The sequence below is a fragment of the Notothenia rossii genome (assembly GCF_949606895.1).
Source record: "Notothenia rossii genome assembly, chromosome: 6".
Lineage (NCBI taxonomy): Eukaryota > Metazoa > Chordata > Actinopteri > Perciformes > Nototheniidae > Notothenia > Notothenia rossii.
In genome coordinates, this window is record NC_136909.1 from 68197869 (window position 1) to 68225859 (window position 27991).

Genomic DNA, 27991 nt, shown 5'->3' on the forward strand with positions numbered 1-27991 from the left:
TATTTAAACAAACTTTTCTTAAATCAATTGCACCCTCACTCTAGAATGAAACCCACAATCCCTAAATGGAGAATTGGATGTGCAGACGATGTTTGTCTAAGCAGTTTAAAGTGTGAGTCTTCCGACCAGCTTTTAGATGGCATCCAGCAGTGTAGCAGAAAAAGTGATGTCATCATAACATAACCGTGTTTTGTCATGGCAGACTGAAGTTGGCACTGTCTGTAATGTCTAACATATCCTTCAACCTCTTTTTTCCATCCTCAGATTCGTTACGCTGGGCACCTTGAGGACTCATAGAGAGATGAAGGTATGTTCATTCTTTTTCTTGCATGTGTTGAATGCCACTGGAAACTCAATGAGAGCACACCCACTTCTGCATTTCCACTCTTAGCTCATTGAGCACCTGTATTAACATGCCATAACCAGGCAAATCAAAACGTGAAATGTAGTATACATGTTTTATATGCATGGCCTAATTATTTTATTCTCATGAATAAGCCTAGTGAGATATTTTTACTAAATGTCAATTGTAACACATTTAAACACAGTCAGGCAAGTGTCTTGGAAAAAGGCCAAAGTAATATATTTATTTGATAAGCATAATATTGAGTTTTCGTTGGCACCTGCTGTATTTGCAAACACAAATTGGGAATTGTGATGTTGTCATACTCTGTTATGTAATGTTATTGAGTTGGATGCTGACATAGGGTCTGAATGTGTTGTACTTTTAGTGAATATTGTTTTTAAAACTGCATTATAGGGTGTCTGAACGAAATTCAAGCTTAAGTGGGTATGACGCTATTTCTATGTGAATGGCGGAATAAATGAACTGTGAAATATAGACAATTTATAACAGCTCTGGTATTGTTTAGCTACAGCTCTATTCAATTTCAAAGTTACACAGCTGTCACTGTTTGGGGAATAGGTTGTGATGCAAGCTACTGTATTTCATCTTTTTTTTATAGTTTCAATGGATCATAGTTGTGGCTGTTGTTATGCCTGCAGGCTGTTGTGTATTAACTCGTAATTTGTTGCCATGTGAGCCCTACATAGTCATAACCGGCAAGGTTGTTTCACCTTTAAATTGAACATATGACATACAGAAATGTGTGTTTCTGGTGGATGTTTATAGTATACTCAATAGTGTGCATTAACAGGATAATGAGGAAACCTTGTGAAAAATGAGATCCAATTGTGATTAGAGGGTTAGTGGTGGAGAAATTAGAAGCTGGTTTGGGAATGATTTGTATACTTGTCATTTAAGTAAAAATGATGTCATGCTTATTGTGGTTAGTCAAACTATAACCAAAATAAGCTTAACATAACAAACTAGTAGCAGTTTTATCCTATAAAATGCAATGTGATTATGTAATAAATTGTTTGTGTCACAGATAGTCAATGAAGTTAGGACTGTCATGACTAGAAAATGTATTCCCGGCAGACAGAAATTGTGTACAAAAAACAATGGGATTAGCATAAAGCATATAACCCAATCCGTAGGGTAGCTTTGCTGCTTAATTTGTAACTTGTGTCTACTTTAAAAAAGGCTTGAACTCTATGTACAAAATCATGAAACTGTTGTTGTGTGTGCCCAGGACTATTTTTCAGATATTATTCTCTTGAACTGGATAGCAGTGTAAGCTGTTATTAGATGATTATATTGCTTACACTTGCTTATTCTCAAAACTGCCGACAGGACTGGCGTTTTCCCATTGATATTTCTGGTTCAATGTTGTAGCCTTTGCTGTTTTCATTGTGCTCTGAGTCATCTGGATCTATTAGTGCTTGAGGAGTGTTCACTTATCTTACAGCTCTGTATATTAAGAGCATCTGCTCATTGCCTTAACTGTAAATTGCTCTGTAACGAGGACAACTTGTCATTAGCATTGCATGTCACTCCGGCTCATGCTCCACAGCCTTTCTGCATGTACTTCACACCCTGCTTTAACACTGTGGACTGAAAGAAACACTTTAAACATTAGACATCCTTAAACGTAATTATCATCTTAATAATTTAAAATAATTTCTGGGGTTCTTAATGAACTTAATCTGCAAATATAATGTTAACACTTTGCTGAAATGAGTATACATATGCTTGTTGTATTTCAAGTAATCTAGTGGATGACATTGCAATATGTCAATGATTAGGTAACCTACCTAGACAAGATTCTACATATTCTTAAAACTCACTATCAGCATTCAAAGCCCCATGTAAATATTTTACTGTGTCATATTTAATCATAGTCTGATAGTGTCTGCACCATTCATCTACTCCATCAATGTATTAATAACATAATAGAACAGTCAAGTTTATGCTAAGATTTCCTAAACTTTACCATAATACCTAAAACATTGACTAACCATATGTTAAAGTGCCAATCCACCTTCTTTTACAATTGTATTTTGCCCTGCGATATAAGATGTGTAAACCGAGGCCTGCATACATTACAAACTGGAGGTGTAGGAATTGAGCATTCAGGAGGCATTGGAGGTCTCGTGAAAAAAGCTATTGAGTTGCATTTTTGGGAATAAATGATTCAGCGTTTTAAGAGATTAAGTGTCATTATATGTCTGCCTCTGCTGCTTCGATTTGGATCATTCTGTTTTAAATATGTCTCATGGTGAGACCCCCAACTTTATGAGAGCCCAGTACTAAATTGCTGTAATACACTTTATATCTGCAGTTGGCAGTCCAAAGTTGTTCTATGGCGTGTCGAAACGCACAGCTTTTGATCAAAGCTTTCGGTAGGAAAATTGCTTTGCTTTGAGAAGGAAATGTGTTTAGTCGAGTTATTCCTGCATTAAGACGAGTTAACAGCATGTGGTGATGTGGTACTTTCGAAGCATTGGGGAAGAGCAGGTCAGGTGCAGAAGACTGCTCCGGTTTCCATTCCTGGGAACCAAGTAGTTTGTCAAACTAATAACCTCAGACATCTAAAGTGTGAAGTCTGATTTGTGAGTGTGTCAGCATGACTATTTGTAGAGCTGTGAAATTATTTAGTTGTTTTGGAACAAGGACATTTTTGCAGTCTGACTTGTGTTTATTGTTGAAAGTGGAACCTTAAAATGTCATCAGCACATTCTTAAAAAAAGAAAAGAAGCGACATTGCAAGTAAGAGACTGCTACACATCATTTAAAAAAATACAAATAGGGGAGAAAAGATATACATTTTGAAATTGTCAATCATTTCCAGTCAAGCAATGTTCCTGGATTTAGCAGAGTTTTAAAACATTCTTAAAGTTTTGTATATGTTTTGATATTGCAGGAAGACTACACTAAATCTTTGGGTTCAAGTGTGTGAACATAAGGTTTGAAATAGTTCCAGTTTAAAGCTACAATGGCATTGCCAAGGCACCTCCTGCTGAAGCGCCAGTCACCGGAATAGTGGTGACTCTGGTTTGGACAAAGAGGGGATTCACAGCGGGATTATTGTACGCGTGAGCTAGGCCGGGAGGGAGCTTAATTCTTGCCTGCATGCCTCTTGTATGTTCCTTTGTTCGGCCTACAAGCCTATTCATTATAGCACAATATAATGGGTCAGAAAGTACTGCTTATAATATTTCAGTTATCCTGATAAATGCCTGAATAGTATGTTAAATAAATGTGCGGTTTGGTATGCTAATGCAGACATAAATACACTGTTATTCTCAGACTGAAAACCAATGATTTGCTAGATTGAAATGAAGTGCACGTGATTTGATTAAGGTATTTATTTGTTATGTCATCCTGTTTCCTCCACCCTCGCCCAGCCGAATACAAACCAGTTTATGTTGCTAGCATCATCTTGCGCTGTTGTGTTACTTAAACACACCAACAAGCAATAGTGACACATCATCCTCACAACAACAAGCGTGTCATAATAGCTTTCAGAAGGTACTCAATCTGGATTATATCCTGGGCAGTTGCAACAGTAGTAGTAATACTAGCATATCTGTTAGGCGAATTGTTATAATAAAAAAAGAACTGAAAACTGTTCTTTAGTGGAAAACCCATTTGGGACGTTGGCTGTAGTTGAGGTGAATGAGCAGAGACTGATGCAAGTGTGTCTTAATACATTAGCAATGGGTATCTGCATACTTCCATGGTCCAGCCTCCCAGAAATAGCCTGTGGTCTGTTGAGCAGATGAGTAGGGATTCCTCGAGCCCCTCCCTAATCATGAATGATATGAACTGAATTACAAATCACACATGACATTACCCCACACATAGAGTGCCATTAGTGTTTATTCTCCCGTGCTTTTACCTTCAGAGTTGTAGAATGAAATGGCAATACTCCCCGAGGCTGTCAAAGAAATGCACTATAAGCAACAGCAGCTTGTTTTCAACTAGCGCTCTGTGGAGTTGGCTGGTAAATGTTTCATGACCTGAGAGTCTTTATTGAGCAGAAACTGATCTCATTCTGCTGTTGCCAGCGTAACCCCAGTGTATTTTGTTTTTAAAAGATTTCAAAGCTTAATGTAGCAGCATTGCCTGTTTTGTTCCCTGTCTAGAAAGATTTAAATACTTGTTTAGTTGTTTCTGATTGTTCCTCCTGTGGAGAGGGGGAAAAGCTTTTGTGGCATGATTACATGGAAGTTGTTATCTAATGTGATATCCGTGCACTTCTGACTCATCCATGTAGTTCGTCCTTCAGTCAAGCTAATTTTTCAAACAATTTTAGGTCCATACCAGGCAGCCGCTGGTGCTTTTTGTCACCCTTCATTTGGATGTGTTTAATCAAGCATGTGTGCCTGGAGAGTATTTTCCACATCAGTGACATTAGGTGAAAAGCCAGAGAGCCATTTTTGATTGTACCAGCGTTATTACCATTACGTTGACTTTTGCAAGCGCTTGTGGGTTATGACTAAAACGGCGTTGCTATTTTTTTCTTTTGACAGAATCTTCGTTGAGAGCAGCTCTCATGATGTGTTTGGCTTATTTACTTATTTTAAGTTGGTGAGAGGATGTAACACCTCCCAAAAGGCAGAGGAATTCCGCCTCTCTGAGCTTAGTCATTGTGGTTGGTTGATTTTCTGAGCGAGCAGAGGGGGGGGGGGGGGGGGGGGGCAATATCTCTACTGGCAGGAGTAATGAAAAAATAAAGAGTCAGTGTTTTTCTCTAGACAGCTGTAGGCTAAACTGCGATGTTATCCAAGGCATTCTTTGATTCATTCATTCAGTTTGAGTTTAATACGGGGGTGTGGAGCGCTATCAGTGGAAAAGACAAACCATTCTCTATTTGCGTTGGCCTTGTTAAGTTAAGGGGGGGTTGGCAGCCAAAGCTGTCCAGATAACCCAAGCTGCCCTCTCTTGACTCAGTTATCCTTTTAAGAAGTGAGAAAAGTATTTGTATAAAAGAGCAGGAACGCCATGATTTTATTCAGCTAGTGAAAAATCTTGTGTTGGCGAGGGCAGCTGGTGCTGAGACCAGACTGCCCTCAGGACTAATGATGTGTTTATGTGAGAGATGGGGAGGCTGATGGCCCTGGACTCTGCCCCCAAATCCCATCTGCTAGAACTCCAAGAGAAACCGGAGAAAAGGCAACATGTCCCGGTTTGACTGTGACATGCTCAAGGCTTTTCTAAAGCAGTAGATAGAATTTGTCCAGAGATGGCCAAAGTACTCACATCCTTTACTCAAGTAGAAGTACAGATACTCGTGTTTAAAAATATTCTTGTAAAAGTACTGACTAAACTTCTTTACTCAAGTAAAAGTAAAGAAGTATGGGCTTCGAAACCCATAACTACCATCTGTTTTAAAGAGTAACTGACCTCCCTTTATATTAATAGAACAATAATTTCATTGTTAGCTAATGAATGTTTCCATGCTGAACAACGGCAACATTACAACGTTTTCATTGGTCCCTCTTCTTTAGAGAAGAAATGATGGATGCACAGATCGTGTTCAAATCAATAGGCACGCAATGGCTCTAAATAATAATGATCACGCCATTAAACGCAGATTGAAACCAAAGTAACGAGCCTGTTTTGAAAAATGTAAGAAGTAAAACTACAGGTATTTTTGTTAAAAAAGTAAAATAAAAAGTCGTCAGAAAAATAAGTAGTGGAGTAAAGTACTGATGCCAGAAAAATGTACTTAAGTACAGAAACAAAGTATTTGTACTCCACTACTTCCCACCTCTGAATTTGCCCAACTGTTAACAAACTTGTTTCTGGTCTTTTTTTGTTTTTGAAGCCACTTTTAAGTTGAGTCTTTTGATGCATGTTTGATTTACTATCATTTGCCTCTGCAGTGGTACATCTCAAAAGGATTTGCCGTTTTATTAAACTGATAGAAATAGATATTCACGTTTTTTACACATGGTCACTCCATCTTATAAGATTTTTAAAAGGTAACAGTGAAACATAACTTCTAAGTCAACAGAGCATCCAATTATTTGTCACAATGCTGGATTAGATTGCTACAGTTGGCAAACCACCATGCTCTAACTTGTTTCTTGGAGTATCCTATTTGCACAGCAGCCAAACTGTTTGTCCTGCATAATACCTTATTGTGACTCCTGTTTAATTAATGGAAAGTGTTTTCTTGTCTGGCTGTCAAGCTAATCTTATCCTCTTTTAATGTCTCATGAATCATGTGGTTTTCTGATCTGGTGATTCAAGTTTGAGGCCCAAAATTGCTACATTGTTAAAGTTGTCTGTGAAGTAAAATAATGTGGGATTTAGCCTCAGGTAACAAATAAATTAAACAGGGATATGAAACCCTTATGTTCATTTAGATAATTGGACAGTGGATATTTTTAACCACACTTCTGTTTCACCTCTTTCTCTCTTATAAGAAGGGCAACATTCTGCACATCAGTTCAGTAATGACACAGATTAGAGATGCCTTGCCTTGATATTATATTGATGTGACTCTGATACTGATCTGAGTCATTAATATTGAGTATCTGCCAAGTTGTGAATAACTTTATTTCCTTACATAATACGGGAGGTATGACTGGCCTTTAAATAGCCTCTATCCCTGGTTTGAACCATAAAGAAGTACTTATTCAATGCTCACACTTACTGTAAGAGGTGTGTCGGTTAATCTGCATACATTGCTGGGATAGAGGCAAGGCAGCAGCTGTTTTTATTTGTTCATGCCACTCAAGGGTTTGCTCATGTGCCACATGTTGGAAACGATTCAGATATTTACACGACAGCCGTACTGTTGTTCATATGTTACAGATGGTCAAAAAAGAGCGCAATGTATTACAATCGCACACCGATTAAAATATGGACATAGTCTCTGTGACGTCACCCATAGGTTTGAGGCGTTGTACAGCCCAACGTTGGCTGGCTTCGACCCAACAATTCACCCAACGTTATTTTTGGATAAATAGTGAAATTAGGTAAAAGAGACTAAACCCCCATTTCTTCATCAGGCTGTAACTATGTTTGTGTCTTTTGTAAAGTTCAGCATTTTAACACGGTTTGACTTCCCTTTGGACCCAGCCTTAAAAAAACATTTGAATACTGCAGCTTTAGGCACTTCCGCAAAGCCTTCACTGGTCAGTCCCAGGCACTGCCATATGGTTACAATATACAAAGGTTCATGACTTATAAAGTTAATATAGCCTGTTACGAAATGCCTTCATAGGAGTATTTTGGTTTAGATAAAAACATCTTTAAAAAAGGACATCTTGCAGTTTTGTTTTTTTTCTACATTCATGCTTAAACTTGCTTGAAATTTACAATTAAAAAAGTGAATGTACGATTTGATATGTTTTACGAGACATAAGGGCAGGAATTCAGAGGGAAAGGAGCAATTTTGAGCTCTGCTCTTAATAACGGCTTTTTTTTAAGGTCATACGTCAAACGCGTCATATTACATCACAAAGGGTAAACATCTCCGCCCTCTGACCGCGGGTATAGTTAGTAGTTGTGTTTTAGTGAGCTGGTATTTTTCGGTAGTTTTACATTGTATTTCACCATTTGTAATCATGGTGCAGTATTGTGTTTGTGCAGGTTGCACAAATACCAGCCTGTCAGGACATCGAGTCCACAGTAAAAAGGACCGGAGCTAGCGTTCGTTCCTGGGTGCGTTGTGCATCCACCTCCCTGCAGCACATACTCTCCACAGCTCCACTGCTCCAGCCGTCTCCTTTGTGTTTGTTTGTTTCCCCCTGTCTGTGTTGTTTGTGTGTGCGTGGTGGCTGTCACTCCTGGCTCCCGGCTCAACTTCCACTCACCTGCTGCAATCAGCTGTGCACCCTCCCCGACTACACACCTGCTTTCCATCCAGCCATTTACAACGACATATCAACGGAGGCTCCACAACCTTTCTCCGCCAGATCGTCAAGTATCAGCCGTATCTCGCGTCTCTCCTCCGGTACACAGCACCGTAGTGTGGAGTTGCATTAGGTAACGCGAGATACGGCTGATACTTGCGTATTAGTTTATGTTATGGATCAGTATCAACAGTCCTGCCAGTAACGTTACTATATTATCAATTCTACGTTAGTTATAGCCTGATATATGATAGCTAACTTCACAATGTTGTGATGTGACGTTAGCTAACATTCTGTAGCTAACGCCGGTCACTCACCAAGATAGCTGCCCAGTTCTCCACTGGTTCTCCTCACACCATAGCTCAATTTCTCTCCGATGGCCGTTATTTCTTCTAATCCCTGGCTGCTCCTGGTCTCTTGGACGCCTAGCAGGCTCATAATTATAAGGTTGTGGTCCGTCATATGCATTCGAATATTCATGTTCAACTTCTTCTGTGTCGAAACTAGCATTGGGATCCATGTTTATTAATACGTTACACCGGCCGCTCTCACGTGCCGAGGCTTTTTTATGCGGAAGTGAACATTTCTTACAAAAACGACGCCAGATGTCACTGTAGTGTATATTTCTGTATATTTTTTTGAAAATCTAGTGTATTCATCATTTTCCTACACATTTATTCACAGGTGTCTTTAACCTGTAAGTTGCTCTTTAAAGGGGCCCTATTATGCTTTTTGGGGTTTGCCTTTTCCTGTAGTGTGTTATACAGGTTTTTGTGCATGTAAATGTTCTCCAAAGGCTAAATTCCCAAAGTTTCTCAACCACACACTTCCACCACAAAATAAAGACCTTTTTGAACATTATAGCATGGAAACATGTCACAATAGAGGCACACAATACAAATATAAATCTGAAAATAGGCATAATGGGGCCCCTTCAATCTGCAGTTGGTACCCAATTAAAATGTGGACTTTTAATCATTTCTGCCTAAAATTGGTCTAGCCATGGTACATCAGCAACAGCTGCTTTCATTGGCACATTGCTGTTGTGGATATGGCACAACCACTCCTGGCTCTATGTATTTGATTTTGATCTCTTATACTGTGGTATTGTAAAAGAACATGTGTTATTAAATCTTTCAAGTATCTTACTTGTAGTAGGACATTTAATATGCAAAACATGTTTGGGGAAGGGTTGATTTTTAAGGAGCTTGTTCACTTCACTTGGCTTAAGGGATTTTGACTTAATTCATCCTTTCAGAAAATAAGATGTGGGTCCGTGTTCAGTGCTGCTAGACGAGCATTAGCCAATAGGTGTTTCAGTTGGTCTTTATGTGTCCTCTCGGCCCCAAGTGTGCCCCCTTTATTTTGGGGAAAAGTCAGTTGTTTCTGTAGCCTCAGTCAAACACCCCTCAGTAAATTCCTCTCTACACTGCATGAACACAACATCTTCCGCCTATTCCACACATAGAAAGTCTGTTATCTCTGTGTACCGGACCCTCTGTAAATTAGTTATTGAGGGGAGGAAAAAAAAAGGTTTGATAAACACCCATGGCAGAAGAAGGTGCTATGTGTTTCGGATAGCTTCTTTTTTGTAGTCATCAAAGCAGTAGTGAAGTGGCCGCCTTTTTGTTTGCTCCCTCTGTGGCTTGTTTTCCAATACCCAGAGAGCAGATGGTACAGTATGTGTTTTCCACGGTGGAATCACTGAGACGGGTCGGTTTTGCGTAGCTGGCCTGCACTATGTGAAGCTTGTATGTGTGTCATGCCGCCTTAGCTGTGAAAATACACCTGTGTCAGTGAGCTATACATGTACAAAAAAAAAAGCTTTGAATTCACTGGTTTCCTGTTTCATTCCTCAGACTCTGGAGGAGCCCCCCTACTTGACGGTAGGGACGGATGTGAGTGCCAAATACAGAGGGGCTTTCTGCGAGGCTAAGATCAAGACTGCCAAGAGGCTAGTCAAGGCAAAGGTAAGTCACATTTTTAAGTGATCCAAAAATTAAATATTTATTGTCTGTCTGTGTTGTGTGAAGTGGGTGGCAGCAGGGCGAGGGGCTCTTCTTGTCATTGTGCTAAAAGATCGCACAGCTGAAGCAGGGACGTGCACAGACATTTCGAGGGGCTATTGCTCTAAACTGGGAAAAGGGCCTCCCCTCGATAGAAAACACAAGACCTTTTGAAAATTGTAACTTGTTTTTAATGTAAAAGAAACCAAACGATTATTACATCAACTAAATTGAACAGTAAGTCACATCTCATAACAAAAGAAGCTAAGGCGATTACTTGCATTCGGTGACTTGATTTTAAAAATGAAAACCAGGGACATTTTTTGTTTTGCGGTCCATATCTCATCAAAAATATCTTATGTTAGTAACTATTGAAGACAAAATAGGGACAATTCTGTTCTAATGTAGTTTGACCATTGTAACTGCTGTGCAGACATACTGATAAAATAGAGCCTCTAACTAATTACCTTAATATAAACTCACTAATTAATGAAACCCGTTCAATACGCATTATTCTTATTCTTATCATTCTTTATGAGCGCAGCCAGTAAGGTATCTAATTACTTATTTATTTAGTATTCCATAACTTAGTAACAGAGATGGTCAAACTAAAGTGGTAGAGACATGGCAGAAATCCTACAATGAAGCGGGCGGGGAACTGTTCACCCTTGAGAGGGCGTTCAAGAAAAGAGAGAAAGCGGCCCCGTTGAGGGAGTTTACAGATGAAAAGACACAGAAAGACAGAAGCGCAATAACAACAAGTAGGCTATATTTAGGTGTTTTTTTGGAAATAACCGACGGTATCAAGAGGAAGTACAGTCCCCTGGTTTGTCCCTTATACCCTAACTGCCATGAGACAACTCAAAATCAAGTTTCCAAAATCCGACACTGAGGTGGTCTTAACGCACCGGCAGATGACAGCGCTGACAAAGTGCGTTTCGCTACAATACTAATTGTGGGCTTATCATGTTGATTCGGCCACAACAGAAAAAAGAAAAACAAACTCTCGCTCTCTCCAGAGGGGCAGGTCAGCCTAAAAGGCCAAACGGGCCGTTGCCCGGGCAACATTAGCCCGTACCTGTGCACGTCCCTGAGCTGAAGCTCCAGAGCCGTTTTGGATTGGAGAAGGCCACATTTAAAATCTGTTGTCCAAAAAATATCTTTGCTAATTATATCAGGAGATTCTTAGGCTGTGCAGTGAAAACATCTCCTTGTCTCTGATGTTGTCAACAGTCCAGCTGTGTTGCTTACATGCTTTAGCTCTACCACCTGCTATATGTTGTTAGTACTGCTCATACAGCTGAAACGCTGATCAGGGCCCCAGCAGTGACAGATGCAAGGTCTGGTCTAGCCCACCAGGTACCCATCATATCCTCAGTCGTCCCCCTCGCCCACTGCTTCCATGTTTTGTCTGCCGTCTCCCCACTGATTTAATGCCTTACTGATGAAGGCATTGCACGATGGATGTAGTACAGTGTCTCTTTTCCCTGTGGGGCTGGAGCATCTGGATAATACAATAGAGACAGATCGCTTGTCTCTCGTTCTGCGATAATGTGTGGGAGGAATAAAGATTGGATGCTGGCTTTTTCACTGTGTTAATGCACTCTAGTTCCCCCTTTAGAGACAAAAGAGCAGCCAATACTCTGCCATTCTGACACACCAGATGAACTCATCAAATGTGCTTTTTTGCCTTGTGGACAGGAAGATGAATACAATAACAAAGTAGACTATTTGATTTTCTTGGTTTACATATGGTGGGCTAAAGCAAAGCTAGTAGGACAGTCTCAGCTCATAAATGAATTAGCATACTAATTGGCTGAGTGTGGGGTTTGTTTTCGGTTAGCTGTAATGTGAATGTGAGGTCTGTTACACAAACGGAGAACATGGCAATTATTCAGTGGTTATGAATCTGAATATTCCTCTGTAATGAATTCCTCTTTAGCTCTTTGGTTCATTAATCTCTGTCTGCTTGTTGAACAAAGTGGAGGGTGGCAGCATATGGCACGGGTGTTTTTTCAGTGGTTTTAAAACTCAGTGCAAACTCTTATTTATGATGATGATCAGTGCTAGGAGACCTGTACAAAATGCAATTACACCATGTCAGTAACACTCACTGTGACATGTTCAGCACACATTTGATCAGTCAGGACAAACACTATGGCACAATAACAAGTACTGTGTCAAAAAGGGAGAGCTGCAAGAACATTTCAATGCTCATAGGCTGTATTTACTATGTCATATGAGGATTGAAACTAGACTTTTACCATTTCATAAACTGGCATTATCTATTAAGCTGGCTACCTAGCAATCTAACTGATTGAAGTAAAGAAATAACTTGTACAATGAATAGAAATACATGAATGTTTGCCAACATTGTCACAAATCAACTAGTAGAATAGGTAACAATTTATAAACTGTGTATTTGATTTCAGATTACTGTCTGCTGGTTAACTGAATTATAACAAAAACACATTTCACCTCCCCTCTTGATAAGTACTCTATGGTATGCTTTTTAAATAAGAATAACACAAACATTCTAGAGTTATTCTTGAAAAAAAATCAAAACCATTTAAGAATGATTCCCACCATTTGAAATCATAGTTGTATTTATATATATATTATTATACTTGTTTTACAAGGAACAGACACATTGATACACATCAGTGTCAATGTACCAGTGTTAGCAGATTGATCATTTTTTTAGTAAAATAATCCAATGAAGTAGAACTTGTACAATTCCAACAGGAGGATAAACTTTATTATTATGAAAATATCTGGACAAAAAGGACAGAGATGGTGTGTGTGTGTGTGTGTGTGTGTGTGTGTGTGTGTGTGTGTGTGTGTGTGTGTGTGTGTGTGTGTGTGTGTGTGTGTGTGTGTGTGTGTGTGTGTGTGTGTGTGTGTGTGTGTGTGTGTGTGTGTGTGTGTGTGTGTGTGTGTGTGTGTGTGTGTGTGTGTGTGTGTGTGTGTGTGTGTGTGTGTGTGTGTGTGTGTGTGTGTGTGTGTGTGTGTGTAAAACACAACTAGAGTTAAGTTTGATGTCAAATGTCACACTTAGTCTGTTTGTTGTACACAACCAAAATATATAGCCTCTGCAGTCAAATTTGCTTGAATAAATCACATTAAAAGTTGTTTCATGTCAATTTACATTTCATGTATCAAATAAACCGAAACATTAAAGTGTTGCTTTTTTAAATTGGAAAAATGCTCACTAACCACTTTGAATTGAATACAGTGAAACATCCTGCAGCTCAGTGACATTTTAGGGCTTATTGGAAGAAATAATCTTGTAATATAATGGACTGTGTGCTCCCGAGGAAAAATCCCATTCAAGTCTCATACATTTGCTGAAGGCTGTATCTTATAAGAAATATTGTTTCATATCTTATTCCAATATTTGTTGTTAAGTCTAAGTACATACACAGTTGTGTGTACAGACCTCAGTTGAACCCAGCAGGTAACCAAGCTCACAGTTAGAGGTTGTCAGGACGGGCAGGTGTTGGTGATGCTCTCTTGAGTCTTCCTCCCTCTGTGGAGAAAGTCATTTTATTCCATCATCACTGGCAGAAATGTTATTAAATGTTGCGTGTGTAACCCTTTTGTTCCGTTCCTATATGGCAGTGTTTCTCAAACTTTTTCAGACCAAGGACCACTTAGCCAATAAAAAAACACTCGCGGACCACCTAAATCCCCACATATCCAAAAATGAAAGGCCTGCTTACCACTCCAACAGTAAATAACAAATTACAGCCTAATAATGACCGCTTAACCTTCTCTATATCACCTCTTTCACACTTTAAATCAACAATACAAATACAACTACAGATTATATAAGCATTTCGTTCAAATGCGATTTAAAATGCTCAAAGGTTTTACACCTCTTTTGAAATGTAGACTACATTTATTACGGAGTTTATGTCCGAGCCAACAGACTCACAGATCGTTGGCTACTGAGAGATATGCAAAATACACCGGATGTACTGTAAAACTATGGTCGCAGGCCCAAGTTTAACTCTGAGATCTAAGCCCTTTTTTCACATGTTAGGCTCGCCTGGGCTTTTTTTTGTAAAAATGCTATTAAAACAGTGATGCAAATTAGTCGCTTTTCGGCGCCTCCCGCTTTTTTAACGCTGATTTGGGTGACTTTTGTAATTCGTGGAGAACCAAAGAGTTTTCGTTGGGGGGGGGGGGGGTGGTCCGTTAGTCAGTCCGTCCGTCCGTCCGACTTATACGGACAACTTCTCACTTCAAAAAGAAGAAATCTAGATCGCAAAATAATTAAACAAGCGAGTGCCTGTTTTTCCTGGCCAAGGACAGGTTCCTTGAACACAACACGAGCGCAACAGGAAGCACGTGGGGGAGTGGTCGAAGAGAACAGAGCATTAACAGCAGGATAAAATTGGGACACTGGACTAAACTCATCACGGCATCTGATTGGAAAACATCCAAATGGCAATTGTGATGGTTGCCAACAACCAGAGACAATACATCATGTATTTTTTAGCTGCCCGGATTATAACAGACAAAGATTCATTCTGAAAACTGCACTGGAACAACTCAACATCAAGGACATGGATTTCAAGGCAATATATGAAAGTAAATCAAGAAATGAAGCAAACAAGCTGATCTTCAAATTCCTCAAAAGCACTGGTCTGAGGATAAGGATTTAATATGAACATGTAATAACTCAACAGTAGGTGGCGATATATGCTCCAAGTGGAAGCGATCGCCATTAAAGAAAAGAAAGAAGAAGACAACACGAGCGTAACGTGTCTTCACGTGGTTATGTCTCGTCTGAAAGGAGTAACGGAGAGCATCGGAAAGCCGCTCCAGCTCTTCAAATATTGCAGTACCCATAAGGAGCCGTACACATGCTGCAGTGTTTGCGAGGCTGTGTCTTTAGTTGTAAGCACAGTGGCGATCTGTTGTTATTAGCATCTGGTTAGCTAGCTATGCTAACGAATTTAAAGAGCTTTTCTACAACCAGGTGGAAGAGAGCTCTCTCCTGAGAGGCTCAAATAACCTCAGCTCAGTGAGGTTAAGGCACACCTTGATATGATCATTATAGTTATTAATGAGACATTAGAGACTAAATTATTAACAGGTATAAAATATTATATGACAGTAACAAAAAAGTTGTTAAAAATAACAAGAATAGAGTTTGAAAGGGGAGTGATTTGTAAAATATCCAAAAAGAAAATTCTGCTTACAGTTCTGTTTCATATGGGTGTTGAGAGATGTATCCAACTATCCATAGATCTCATGTTGCTCTCAAAGTGCACCAGATTGATGCTTTTAACTTCAATAATTAAAAAAAAAATGTTCCCGTGGGGAGCATGCCCCCGGACCCCCTAGAGGAGGTTATGTCCCCCCCCACTTAAATCATGTTCACATGGATAGAATACTAAATACATTTGCACACATCTTGTGTCCATATCTTTCTGTTTTGGTGGTCATGCCACAACCGTGCACGTGAATGCATGCATGCGTCAAACATGAGTCATGGTGAGATATCTGGATTAAGAGGTTGCTTTTTCTTTGCACAGCATGAAAGAAAGGCCAAATGAATGGGCTGTGATTAAAAAAAATGTAAGCAGAGGTTTAGTTCAACAATTTGTACGGCCCTCGGAGGATGTTGTCCAAATTGAAAGGAAAAAGGTTCTCCACCCCTGCTGTAAATAATAATAAAAACCCTTGATTTATAACTTAACATCTCTGTCTCTATTGATCTGAGTATGTTATAAAGAATAGCAGTTCATTGAAGGATTATAGCACAGGCCTTTGTCAGATGGTATATTACGCAGTTTTTTTTTCTGCTTTGAATAGTTCTCTCTTTTTTCACCATACCTGTGTTTGCATCACTGTTAAAACATGAACCTTGGTGACCATCGGGCTGGCCTGCATGGTCTGCCTACAAAACAAAAATAAAAAAAATGTTTATGCAGCCCCAACAACAGCCTCTGATCATCAACAGACTTCATGCAATGCTTCATTGGATGCATATATCAGATAATAATCTCTATCTCACTCCTAAAGTGTGTGTGTGTGTGTGTGTGTGTGTGTGTGTGTGTGTGTGTGTGTGTGTGTGTGTGTGTGTGTGTGTGTGTGTGTGTGTGTGTGTGTGTGTGTGTGTGTGTGTGTGTGTGTGTGTGTGTGTGTGTGTTGCCAGGTTGCCATGCAGATGCAAGATTACCACAGCATGATCAGATTATGATCTGCTGTGGCTCACTTAGTGGAGGCTGCAAAGGCAGAGAGGGGGGTCTGTTAGTGTAGCCCTAACAATCGAAACAGAAATCCACCGCAGTTGGCTCTAACAGATGCGGCACAGTTGCCAATCGGGGGGTCAGGCACTCAATGATGCCAAAAATGAGCCATAGTATTTAGTACTCGCACACATGCTGCTTGCCTAAAAACACCAGGAAGTCTTTACTAGGTTACCCCACTAATTTAAAAACAACCTGCCTCGCTGCCAAGTACTGCGTGATACACTCCATCATCCTCGCTTTTATAAAGTCCTGCAGCGCTTAAAGGACCATGCTGCCTCTGTGAAGTGGAGGATTGATATGGCCCAGTCAGGCCTTTGGGGAATTCTTTATTTATCCTTGTTACTGATTCTCTCCCCCCCGTTTCCTCAGGTGACCTTTAAACCAGATCTGACCACAGCTGAGGTTCATGATGAAAACATCAAAGGAGTTCTAAAGGTAAGGCAGCAAAAGATGCAGATTACAGTCAGCTGGAACATTGTCATAACACACATTTAGTGTTTAAAATGTACTCTTAATACTTACTTACTTATGTTTTTACTATAACAACACATTGAATGACTAGAAAAATTGCGAGAAAATTGGTCAATACAGCTTACACTTTGCATTTAATTTCAGTCGATTCTTGGAGTGGCTGTATGGTTTTCTCATGACTTAAAACCACTTAATTAGATGTATCATTAGTAGCGCATTAGGACGCCAAGTAACAGTGGTGTGTCTGTCCCACAGGTGGGGTCTGTTGTAGAGGTGAAGAATCAGGATGGTGTTTACCAGGAGGCCACCATCAATAAGCTGACCGATGCGAGTATATATACTGTTGGTAAGTGAAAAACAAACTGTCCTCACTCAAAGCAATCTCCCTACAGCTAGTTCACAAAAACATGTTTGTGTACAACAGAAACTCCAAATGGTTTGTATTTTCCCTTGGCCAAGCATTTTACAGAAAGATGTTGCAAGGAGCTTTTCAATTGATTCCTCAGAAAAGGTTAAGAATGAAGTGATTTCTCACAGGTCAGCAAGAATACTAAAAAAGTCCCTTACAGGCGAAGAATATTAAAATCTCTATTACAAAACCCATTACCATTGATTGTGTGATTAAATTAAATGTCCAGTAAATATCTATAACTAATATCTAAGAAAATGGGGGTCAAACTGCACATACATCATATTGAAATTGACTTTTGTATCTATTAAATATTGTCCAGTGTGAAAGCAACTTATTTGGCAAGAAAAAATGGGCAAGATACATTCTACCTTTTTAAAAGGGCCCTATTATGTATTTTGGGGTTAACACTAACACACCAACACATTGTACTGCATGTGATAGGCTTAGGGTGAGGACATATCTAAGCGGTTGACCAATCGCAGCAGAGCCAGCCAGCTAACCAATCAGAGCAGACTGGGCTCTGGTTTCAGACAGAGGGTGAAAAGAGGTGCTGCAGCACAGGCAGGATGAGAAAAATAAAGAGCTTTGTGAACATTAAAGCATGAAATATGGACCTGACAATGAGCATAATAGGGCCCCTTTAAATGAAAGGTACTGATGATGAGGTGGTCAAATATATTTTTGAAGAATTATCTCTAATCTTTGGTAGCTTTAGAGGCTGATCAAACTAGAATGGGCTATGCTGAGTCAACAGGTGGGACAGGGGTGAATGCTGCCTGCAACGAAAGACCATTTCTATTATGAATTTCTATTTTCTTTCTGTCTTATGATGTTGTCTGTAATGTGTCAATACATGTTAAAGATACTTCTATCAGAAGTGTAATCCTTTGTCCGACCAACAGGGCAAATGTATTGTATTAATATATAAATTACATAAAACAGGTAGTACACAGTATACACCGCTGTTCAGTCTCTCAGCAACTCCTCGTCACTAAAGAGGGCCCCTGGGGTTTCCCTTTCTTGTCTTGGCACATTTATTATTTTCATTCATCATCACAAACACAAGTCACCTCAAGTGTTTTCTCCTCATTGTTGTCGCCGAGCAATGGGGTGAGCAATGATTAATGTAAATGATTTGAATATCTGGGTTTACCCGTGGGAGTGATGTACTGTAACTGCTAAGAGTGAAAGGAACGTTTCTTTAGTCCTTTTAAATATGACATATATTATGCATGCTTATTGTAAGAGTTAGTCTTTGGAGATTTGACATAAGTAAATAAAATCTATTAGTTCTTCCGACACTTCCCCATGTCTCTTTTATTTCACCATTTACTCCTTGGAGCTGTTTTAAAGCTGTGATCTGAAAGGGCGCCTGTCAGGATCCATCCAAGCCTTAGTTAGAACACATTTGTTTCGACGTATCATAACTCAAGTCAGTGGCGGTCTGGCCATCGGGTCGTTCGGGACGAATCCTGATGGGCCGTTACCGAAGTGGGCTGGTCGGACGATGTGGGCAGGTCGGATAAGTCACTAGCACGATTTTTAGTCCCAGTCCGCCCCTGAATCCAGAGGACATTTGGAAACTGAGACTGGAGTTAATTTGTGCTTATCTTCGTGTTTGTGTGTGTTGGAGGAAGACGTACAGCAGCCTAATGGTTTGTCTCTAATCTCTGCAGTGTTTGACGATGGCGATGAGAAGACCCTGAGGCGGTCCTCTCTCTGCCTGAAAGGAGCGCGTCACTTTGCAGAGAGCGAGGCAAGTATTGCTCTGTCCTGTAGGGAATTTTCTTTTTTGAAAACAGGTTCCTCCTGACATTCCTAGTAAAGAAACATGTGATTTTTCTCAACAGCAGCACTGGGTGAGCAACTAGAAATTTGATACAGTTTTGTTCATTCAAATTAGTTCCGTATGGATTTCCCGCGGCTACAGCAGCATTATCTGTTCGCTTTCGATGCAAAGCTCATTTGATAGTTTTTCTTTTAAATTAACTAAATGTACCCTAATTTAATTAAATGTATTGATGATGCCACATTGGAACATTTCTAATAAGAAATACAGCTGTATATTTGCAGAAAATACATTTGACAGCAATGTAAGGTAAACTGCTGGGTACATTTCTTCCATTTATTACTGATGAAATCACTCAAAGAGAATTTATTCCATGTTTACAAGATAACAACTTACGTTTGTCTTCCAATTTAGTGGCTGACAAGGTGGCACTAAGGCTCTTTGCTTTTGTTTTCTCCCCTGCAGACCCTCGACAGACTCCCTCTCACCAACCCAGAGCACTTCGGCACACCTGTCATCGGCAAGAAGGGAAACCGCGGCAGACGATCAAACCCAATGTGAATATCTCCCTCCGCCTGTCTCTGTACATCCTGCAGGGCTCAAACTTTATATATCATATGTCTGCTGCCGGGGGGATTTTTTTTGTAGCCATCTAAAACCATCAGTTACAGGCTTGGCTGTTCTATGTTCACTGACAGCAGTTAGAATGAAAGATTTACTCCCATCTCCGTCCCCTCAGCGCCTGAGGCCTGTAGAGCCTTCTCTCCTCTTCCACCTCCTTAATCAGGCTGGGCTCCTCCTGTGTGTGCTGCAGAGGCAGAGTGAGCACAGCATGGTCCTGCTTCGCATTATCTTTATTCGCCCCTCCTTAGACTCAAATGTTCCAGTAGGTGTTTGATGCTCTGTTCAGCCCACCCCTGGGAGCCTGCAGGAGTTTTCATCAGGGAATAGAAAAAGTTTGGTGCTGGATATAATTGTTGCTCCTCTCTGTTATAAAGAGGACACTCAGCTACGTAGTCTCATTCTCCGACGACCCTTTGCTAATGGCACTCAGAAAAGTCAATATTACTGTGAACATTGATGCATTATTGACTTGGAAATGTCCCAGTTACAATTTAGCGCCTTGTATCTGATGTCTTCCTTTGCAATATTAGTGTCCTATTTCTTGGGTCTTAAGGTTTGAAAAGGTAGGGGAGATTGATGTTATTGGAAAAAAAATGCTATTGCTATGGGTTGGAAGAGAAGATGTATCTTTGTTTTTCTGGAACCAGAAGTGACCATATGTAATGCTAGTTATGTTAGCAACTAGCTTGGTTAGCAAGGTATATCAGCTATTCAAGTAAACTGATATTTTTAGGATGCTTATTTTGGCTAGCTTAAAACAAAACTACCAAGCTGAAATCATTATCTTTTAGTACCGAAACGCTGAATAACACTGTATTAGCAATTTGTTGATCACAATGTAGCCACGACCTAAAGAACAACCTTCTTTATCGTATATATATATATATATATATATATATTTATAAATAGGACCATCATTTACAAAGTTAACATCATGATGTATTGTGTAACAATTGAAACCAGCAATTGAGATCATAAACTCATTAGTAAAAAATGTTACCAAGTTAATAAACCAAGTAAGAAGTAGGGTCATTTTTTATCATAGACTTCGATACGATTGGGCTTTATTGTTCTTCCAGTGAAGTCGCCCTCTGCTGTCTATCAGAAAAAAGGCAGGTTTATGTCCGTTTCAGATTTGCTTCACTTCTAAGATACGGATGTTACCCCTTTAGTTCAGATAAGAGATCAATATTCAGTTTAAGCTTCCAGCATAAAGCAAATAAGCACATTTCAAAAATGTTGGACAGCTCCTTTAAATGACTTAAAAGCTGCCAAACACTCCCTACTGTAATAGTAATTATATATGGAGCAAACTCTTCCCGACATGAGTTGTAGTCTCTCTCTCATTGAGTGGCTCGAGTGCTTTGTTTATTACTTTGATTCACAGCTTAGTTGTTGTTGTTGTTTTTGTTGCTGTTGTAGTAGTAGCAGACTGGCTGATTTACAGCCGTACACTCTTGCCAAACTGTGTGTGAGTATATGTACATAGGGCAGTTCTAGTGAGGCATAAAAAGAGGACAGAGGATATGTTTGCCTGCTGGTTCTGCTTGCCCTATCACTCCAGAGACTTGCTGTCTGTCTGCCGGCTGCAATCAGAGCGTCAGGGTCTTGTCAGCAGAGAACGAAATACAGCGATCCTAATGAGTGAGCTCATCAGTAGAGCCAGCCTTATTTTCCGCTGCGCTACATAATGATCAGACAAGAAAAGGTTTTGTTGAGATATGCATTGTTCATTGGATCCTTTTTGATGTTTCGTGAAAGCATGATTGTTGAATAAGGCTGCTTGATTGTGGCAAAAATATGATCATGATTATTTAACACTCACAGACGTTGGAAATATCATGCGTTTATTAACCTATTTCTAAATGTTTTTTTAACAGTGGATTTTTTCGGTCTTTTATTATAATCTTTACTGAAAAAAGAAAAAAGTATTTATATCAATGTATTTTTAATTTAAACGTGTGTATATATTCTTCTGTATATTTTTAGTTTTCTTTGTATTTTTTCTGTTCTGATTTTATGTAAAGCGCCTTTGAGCATAAGGAAAAGCACTATAAAAATCCCATGTATTATTATTATTATTATTATTATTATTATTATCATTATTATTATTATATTCAATATATACAAATGATATAAAATAGGTCGTATTTCAATGCTACAAATACACGGAGATATATTGGCAGCGCTTTTCAAAATCTAATATCAACACTTAACCAGATGTGATGAATATAAATAATGTATTAATGCTCGTCCAACATGCAAACTGTACCTTTCTAAAATGCAGTCCGCTGAGTAAACTGTCCTTTCCTGTCATACAGTCAAGAAGAAGAATTGTCTTCATCCTCCAGCGAAGAGGAGGAGAGCAACAAGCGGCAGAATGAGGATCTGTTCGGCAAAGTGGTCTGTGTGGAGGGAGTCGCCACTGGGGAGAAAAAGAAAACCACGTGGTATCCCGCTCTGGTGAGCTCACAGTCTCCCTTCCCTCGCTGCTCTCTTGCTCCATCACTGTGCAGAAACAGGGACCACTACACTCCCAGCATTGTGCCATTTCATCTAAACGCTTGCTTATGTAACCTCAGCAGGATTATCCCATTGCGTAACATTACACCCACCATCAAATGTTAGAAACTATGCATTTGTGTGTCTTTTACAGTGGCTGCCTTCTGTATTTCAAACAGTTGAACTCTTATTTTGTAGGATAAACATGATGTGTGCAGCACACACACTGGTTTGATGCTTTCAGACTTTTCCAGACCAGTTCCCACCAACCGTAAACTCTCAGCCACCGTTTGCACACTATGAAATGGTGACAGGCGTTGTTTGTTTTCTAAGCGTTACAAGTAGATATGGGAGAGGGTGGGGAATGCTGTCCCTTTAAATGTGTAGTCATCAGAGCCCGCCTCCAGGGTTTGTTGTTCTTGGCGTGCACTGAGCTCCGTGCTGCCTCCTTGTGACGGCCCAGAGAAGTACATCACACAGGGAGCTTATCACTATTTACCCTGGGACAGTATGGCAGAGGGGTGGAGCAGTAAACGGGTGGATGTCTCACGCAACAGATGATCGAGGCTGTATCAAACGGTGTTAACTCTTTCCATGCCTGGTAAAATAGAAGTCAGACATGTGTGGGCTTCCATTTTTCATAATTTGCAGCGTGTGTGTGTATGTGTGTGTGTGTGTGTGTGTGTGTGTGTGTGTGTGTGTGTGTGTGTGTGTGTGTGTGTGTGTGTGTGTGTGTGTGTGTGTGTGTGTGTGTGTGTGTGTGTGTGTGTGTGTGTGTGTGTGTGTGTGTGTGTGTGTGTGTGTGTGTGTGTGTGTGTGTGTGTGTGTGTGTGTGTGTGTGTGTGTGTGTGTGTGTGTGTGTGTGTGTGTGTGTGTGTGTGTGTGTGTGTGTGTGTGTGTGTGTGTGTGTGTTGAGGCGAGCAGAGCAGGCAGAGTCCTGGTGGAAATCAAATCTCCATAATGACAGTGCTGCCTCCTGGCGCTGGAACAACTCCCACTGTTGTGCTCCTCAACTCCAGTAAACAGCGGCGGCGCACACTGCGAGTGGGCCGAACCCCTCTCAGATCGCTCTTCATCACACACACTTGTTTGTCTTTGCTTCGTTGAGGGCATATTTTGTAATCCATCAACGTAGCCTTTAGCTGAAAGTACTTTTATTTATTGACTCTCCAACACCGCTCTCCCTATTTTCCTCCACTTTATACACACACACACACACACACACACACACACACACACACACACACACACACACACACACACACACACACACACACACACACACACACGCGCATCACCACCTCATCTGACCTCTCGACTGTCTCTTGTTTCTATGCAACAAGGTCATCTCCCCAGACTGCCACGACGACGTGACTGTGAAGAAGGACAACATCTTTGTGCGCTCGTTCAAGGATGGAAAATTGTGAGTCATCACTAATGTGCTGAAATCCACATTATGCACCATCTGTGAAGTTGGCCTGCAGCAATGATTGCCACTAGACTATTTGACATTTTCATTGTCATTAAATACATAAATTATGTTTTGAACTTATGTGTAATTAATCAAAAGTTAGTCCTGCTCAGAGTAAGGGCTCAGTATTGCTTAATGATAAGGATTGTAAGCCAAAGAATAAAGGAGTGTTCCAATTCACGGTAAACAGGGCACCTTAACAAAAAGCTAGTGGAAAATGTGATTATCCTCTTATTTTTATTTATTGATTCATAGCCTCATACTCTTCATTTCCAAGGTAAGCTAGCTTGTCATTTTTATGTTATTTAAGTAGCTTGACTCCTTGTTCTAGTACTAGCATAACACTTTATTGATGTTTTTTAATTGAATACATGAGCAGTAAATCAATAGGGGCACTCTCAGATTTAGCTGCATAACATCATATTTGCCAGTGTTTCGGATAATTGCGTCACTTCTTTAAAAAAATGTTCATGCCTTTTTTATTTTTTTATTTTTTGTAACATGGTTGAACTTTCCACTCATTACAAATCTCTGTTGTTTGTGGGGGCTTGTCAGATGACATGTATCCCTCTTGTGTATTTAATTGACACATTTGTTTGTAGCCTAGGCAGAATATGACCTCAGATTTAAGATGCTGTTTGCTTTCCCTGGCAGCACTTCCCTGCTTGTGTTATTTCATTTGTCCTCAGGCTAAGTTTCTGGTTAACTGAGGTAGTGTAGCTTCCCTGCGGCCTCCCCTCGGTGTGGAGCCACACCGCCAGATTGTTTTGTCTGTGGCAAAGAGAGGAAGAAGTACTGTCAGGGGTCTGCGCTCAGCTGGTGCTTTACTCTCTCCGTATGTGGGCAGAAACATAACCCACACTCGGCATAAATTAATCTCCTGTTTGCTCTCGTTCCAAAGTCTGTTTGGATTCCATTGATGACAAAACAGCCTTCAGTCTGCGTTCCTTAAGAAATCCTCCTCAGCACGAGCCTTTATCTGCAGCTGAAAACACATTTGCTGCAAAAGAAGTGTGAAAAGTCCCTACTATCACTCGCATTCTGGCAAATATCCAGGCTCGGCTGATGAGACGGATAAGATAAGAGATGATAAATCAAGAGGAAACTAGAAGTCATATACTTGTGAATTATTTTCTCTCTGAGCCCGGCACCCCTGTGATGGGTTTTGTTGCAAATTAAATCGCACTGTAGCAGGTTCCCTTTCTGGGAAATCAGCACAGTGTATCCGCGGATAGAGGCAACACATATTTTAAGAAATCGGAAAATCTATATCGTTGTTAATGAGATTTTCAGGTTTGTTTCCCTCCCTTCCTTGTTGCTTTTATGTTGATGGAATAGAGATGAGAAGAGGATATCAGTACTGGTGCTCATGTGTGATGTGATGCAGTCTGATCCTGCCTCTGTTGTGTTACAGTTTGATCCCTAGTGTCCCTCACAGAGTTAACCACATGTGATCTGCTTCTGGGATTGTGCAGTATGATGAAACTAAAATTGTTTGTTGTTTCACATTTTATCATTTATGTCAGCCTCTTTTTGTCTGTTATTGCCCAGTTGTTTTAACTTCCCTGGGTTATTTTTTGTGTGTGTTTGAAAAGGGGTCATATACACAAGCCATGTGACCTTTCAGACCGGGGGTCAGTGTGTTCGCTCCCCTCTGGAGACTTTGGTATTGTTAGGGATAACCATTCAACGTGCCTTTTCAAATAACAATGGCTCTGGAAAATATTTTTCATGGAAAGTAAGGTTATATCCAGAGGGGAGATTTTTTTTTTTTTCAGGAAGTGGTTATTCTTATTGAGTAAGATCTGATTACCTTAGTAACAATGGAAACAGTAGCTGTTTTTAATTTGTTCTCGTTTTGGCCAACTTGCAAACTTTCCAGTGCTATCTGCCATCAAGAAAAAGCTAAGCTAGAGTTGTAAATAGTACATATTGTAAAGCACAACCTACATGTTAAACACAAAACAGATTTTTCAATTCAATAATGACCTTGCTTCACATTAGCCAGTAAGTAATGATGTGGACCAGTTTAAGCTTAATTGGCATAAGAAACCACATTTTTTAAATAAGATTTAAAGTAAAGTAAACAACACATTTCATTTCCAGCCATGCTAGCGGCCAGTTAGTTAGTTGCTTGGTTCACCACATCATAACTTAAAGGTCCCCTATTATACTATTTTTCAACAATATATCATAGGTCTCGGATATGTACAAAACATGTCTCTGAAGTGTTTGGCTCAAAATGCCAACCAGATCATGCATTGTAACATCCCATAAACCCCTCTGTTTCAGCTCGGTTTCAAAAGTGCCGATTCTCTTTCTGTAGCTTTAAATGCTAATGAGCTGCTGCTGGTCACGCCCCTCTGAGGGATGATTGTTTTAATAAAACAACAATGGTGCTCTAAGAGGACAGTCAGGTGATGGGGGGGGGGGGGGGGTTACCTGGTTGGTTATTGGCTAATGGTTGCACAACCCAAAAAAACTTTGTGACATCACAAAGCTCAATTTCAGACAGGTTTTTATATAAATGGATCAGGACAAAAAGAGAGAGATTGTTTCCTTCTGAAACTCCGAATCTCTTTACACAGAGGGGACACATATTTCTGTATAAAATGAAAAAGTGGATTTTGCATAATACCTGACCTTTATGATCCATGTGTTCAGACTTCTTTACTTAGAGCCAAATTATTCGCAGAAGTCTCCAAAATAAACAGAGCAGTTGATTAAAACCTTTTAAAAAATGTAAATAAAGCAGTTACAAGTTATAAATCAGTGTTTAAACACTGAGAAAAAATGAGGGCGTGAGCTGAGCTGCCACTAACATTTGCTCAGCTTTTTTCTCTGGTATCTAGAAGTTCAATGAATAGAATACTGGATCCGGCTAAGAGATCAAGTTAAAAACAAGTAAGATCTAAAAAGTGTATTTAAAAAAAAAAGAGGCAATATTTGACAGAAACCCCAACGTCGACTAATGCACAAACGGGATAGTAGAAGTTACAGGCAACCAAATTAAACCGACCCTTACCATGATCAAGATGACAACTTCTCTAGGTGTGAGTTGTCAGAACCACTCGAGAAAATATAGTATTTTTTTTTTTTTTTTGTGGAATTGTTACATATTATTCTTTTAAATCAAGGTTTTCCCATTAGCTTTGATGGCTGCAATATCAAGCTTTTTTCTCCTTTATTCACACCATTACCAATCATGTCATTGGATCAGCTCAGCTGCCTACAGATACCGCAGTAAATCGTATTTTTTTCACACTCGCAAAGCCTCCGACTGCTTTCAGTTTACAAGCTCCACTCATCCATCTATCTGCCAAATCTCCAACACTTTGACCAGCTGCTGTAGGGTCCTAAAAGAAAGTAGGCTGTAAATTCAGCCATTTCTGCTCCGGTTTTGTTGCTGCAGGATTGGAAAGAATTTCCCTGTATGTGTTTTTTATAGTCCTATTGGCTTTACAGAGAGTCACACAGAAGAGCTGAACCATGATGTAGTAACACTTCACTGTACTTCACTTCTGTGCACGTATTAATCAGAGTTGCTTTGTTTTGCAGTAACACGGTGCTGCGGAAAGACATCCGCGAGCTGAACGGGGACTGTCCTCCAAAAGCCGACGCAGGGCTCAAACCAGGTGAGTCAACACTAAAGCTTTAGGATGTGGTGCATAGCATATACCTCAACATCTGAAGGAGGGTTTGTGTCGACACATATTTGCAGAGTGAGTTGCAGAAAGAGAATTTCTGTTTTATTCTTTGGGAATACTGCGGCTGAGAGCTCCCGCCACTGTCGAGTCTATTTTTGTTTGAAGTCCTCGTCAGGCTTTTTTATATTTTTTGCCCCCAATTTTTTTTTGCTGCAGAGCTCTCACTCTTTCATGATTACAGTTAGGAAACAGGTTTATATTATTCTAGTCTTGCTATTCACAGGTGGTTGACTACCAACTGTGATATTTCCAAATGTACAAGTGTGTAAAACAAGCATCTGCCGAGGTGGTTAGATGCTCCTTAAACACACCTGTGACATTGTGGTTGAAAGCCTCTGTGTCACTGTGAAAGCTCCTGGCTTATTGTCATGCTGCTTTAACCACGCTTGATATTTTTCTTGTTGATGTCAAAATGTATTTTTATACCAAACTAGTTTGTTACCACTTTACAATAATACTACCCTTATAAAGGGTTTACGAATAGTTTGTAATTCATTTATTAATTAGGTTGTGAACACTTTATAAATCA

At 39.9% G+C, this 27991-nt stretch overlaps 1 protein-coding gene across 1 annotated transcript in view; it reads left to right on the top strand.

Annotated features, from left to right (window-relative positions):
* arid4b (AT-rich interaction domain 4B) overlaps positions 1-27991 on the top strand; it is a 42697-nt gene that overhangs the window by 2005 nt on the left and 12701 nt on the right. The window contains 9 exon segments of the mRNA XM_079691050.1: positions 265-307; positions 10074-10184; positions 16856-16921; positions 17213-17303; positions 19046-19125; positions 19624-19715; positions 22104-22245; positions 23628-23707; positions 27314-27390. Of these exon segments, the coding sequence (XP_079547176.1) occupies positions 302-307; positions 10074-10184; positions 16856-16921; positions 17213-17303; positions 19046-19125; positions 19624-19715; positions 22104-22245; positions 23628-23707; positions 27314-27390 (745 nt within the window). The 5' untranslated portion in view covers positions 265-301.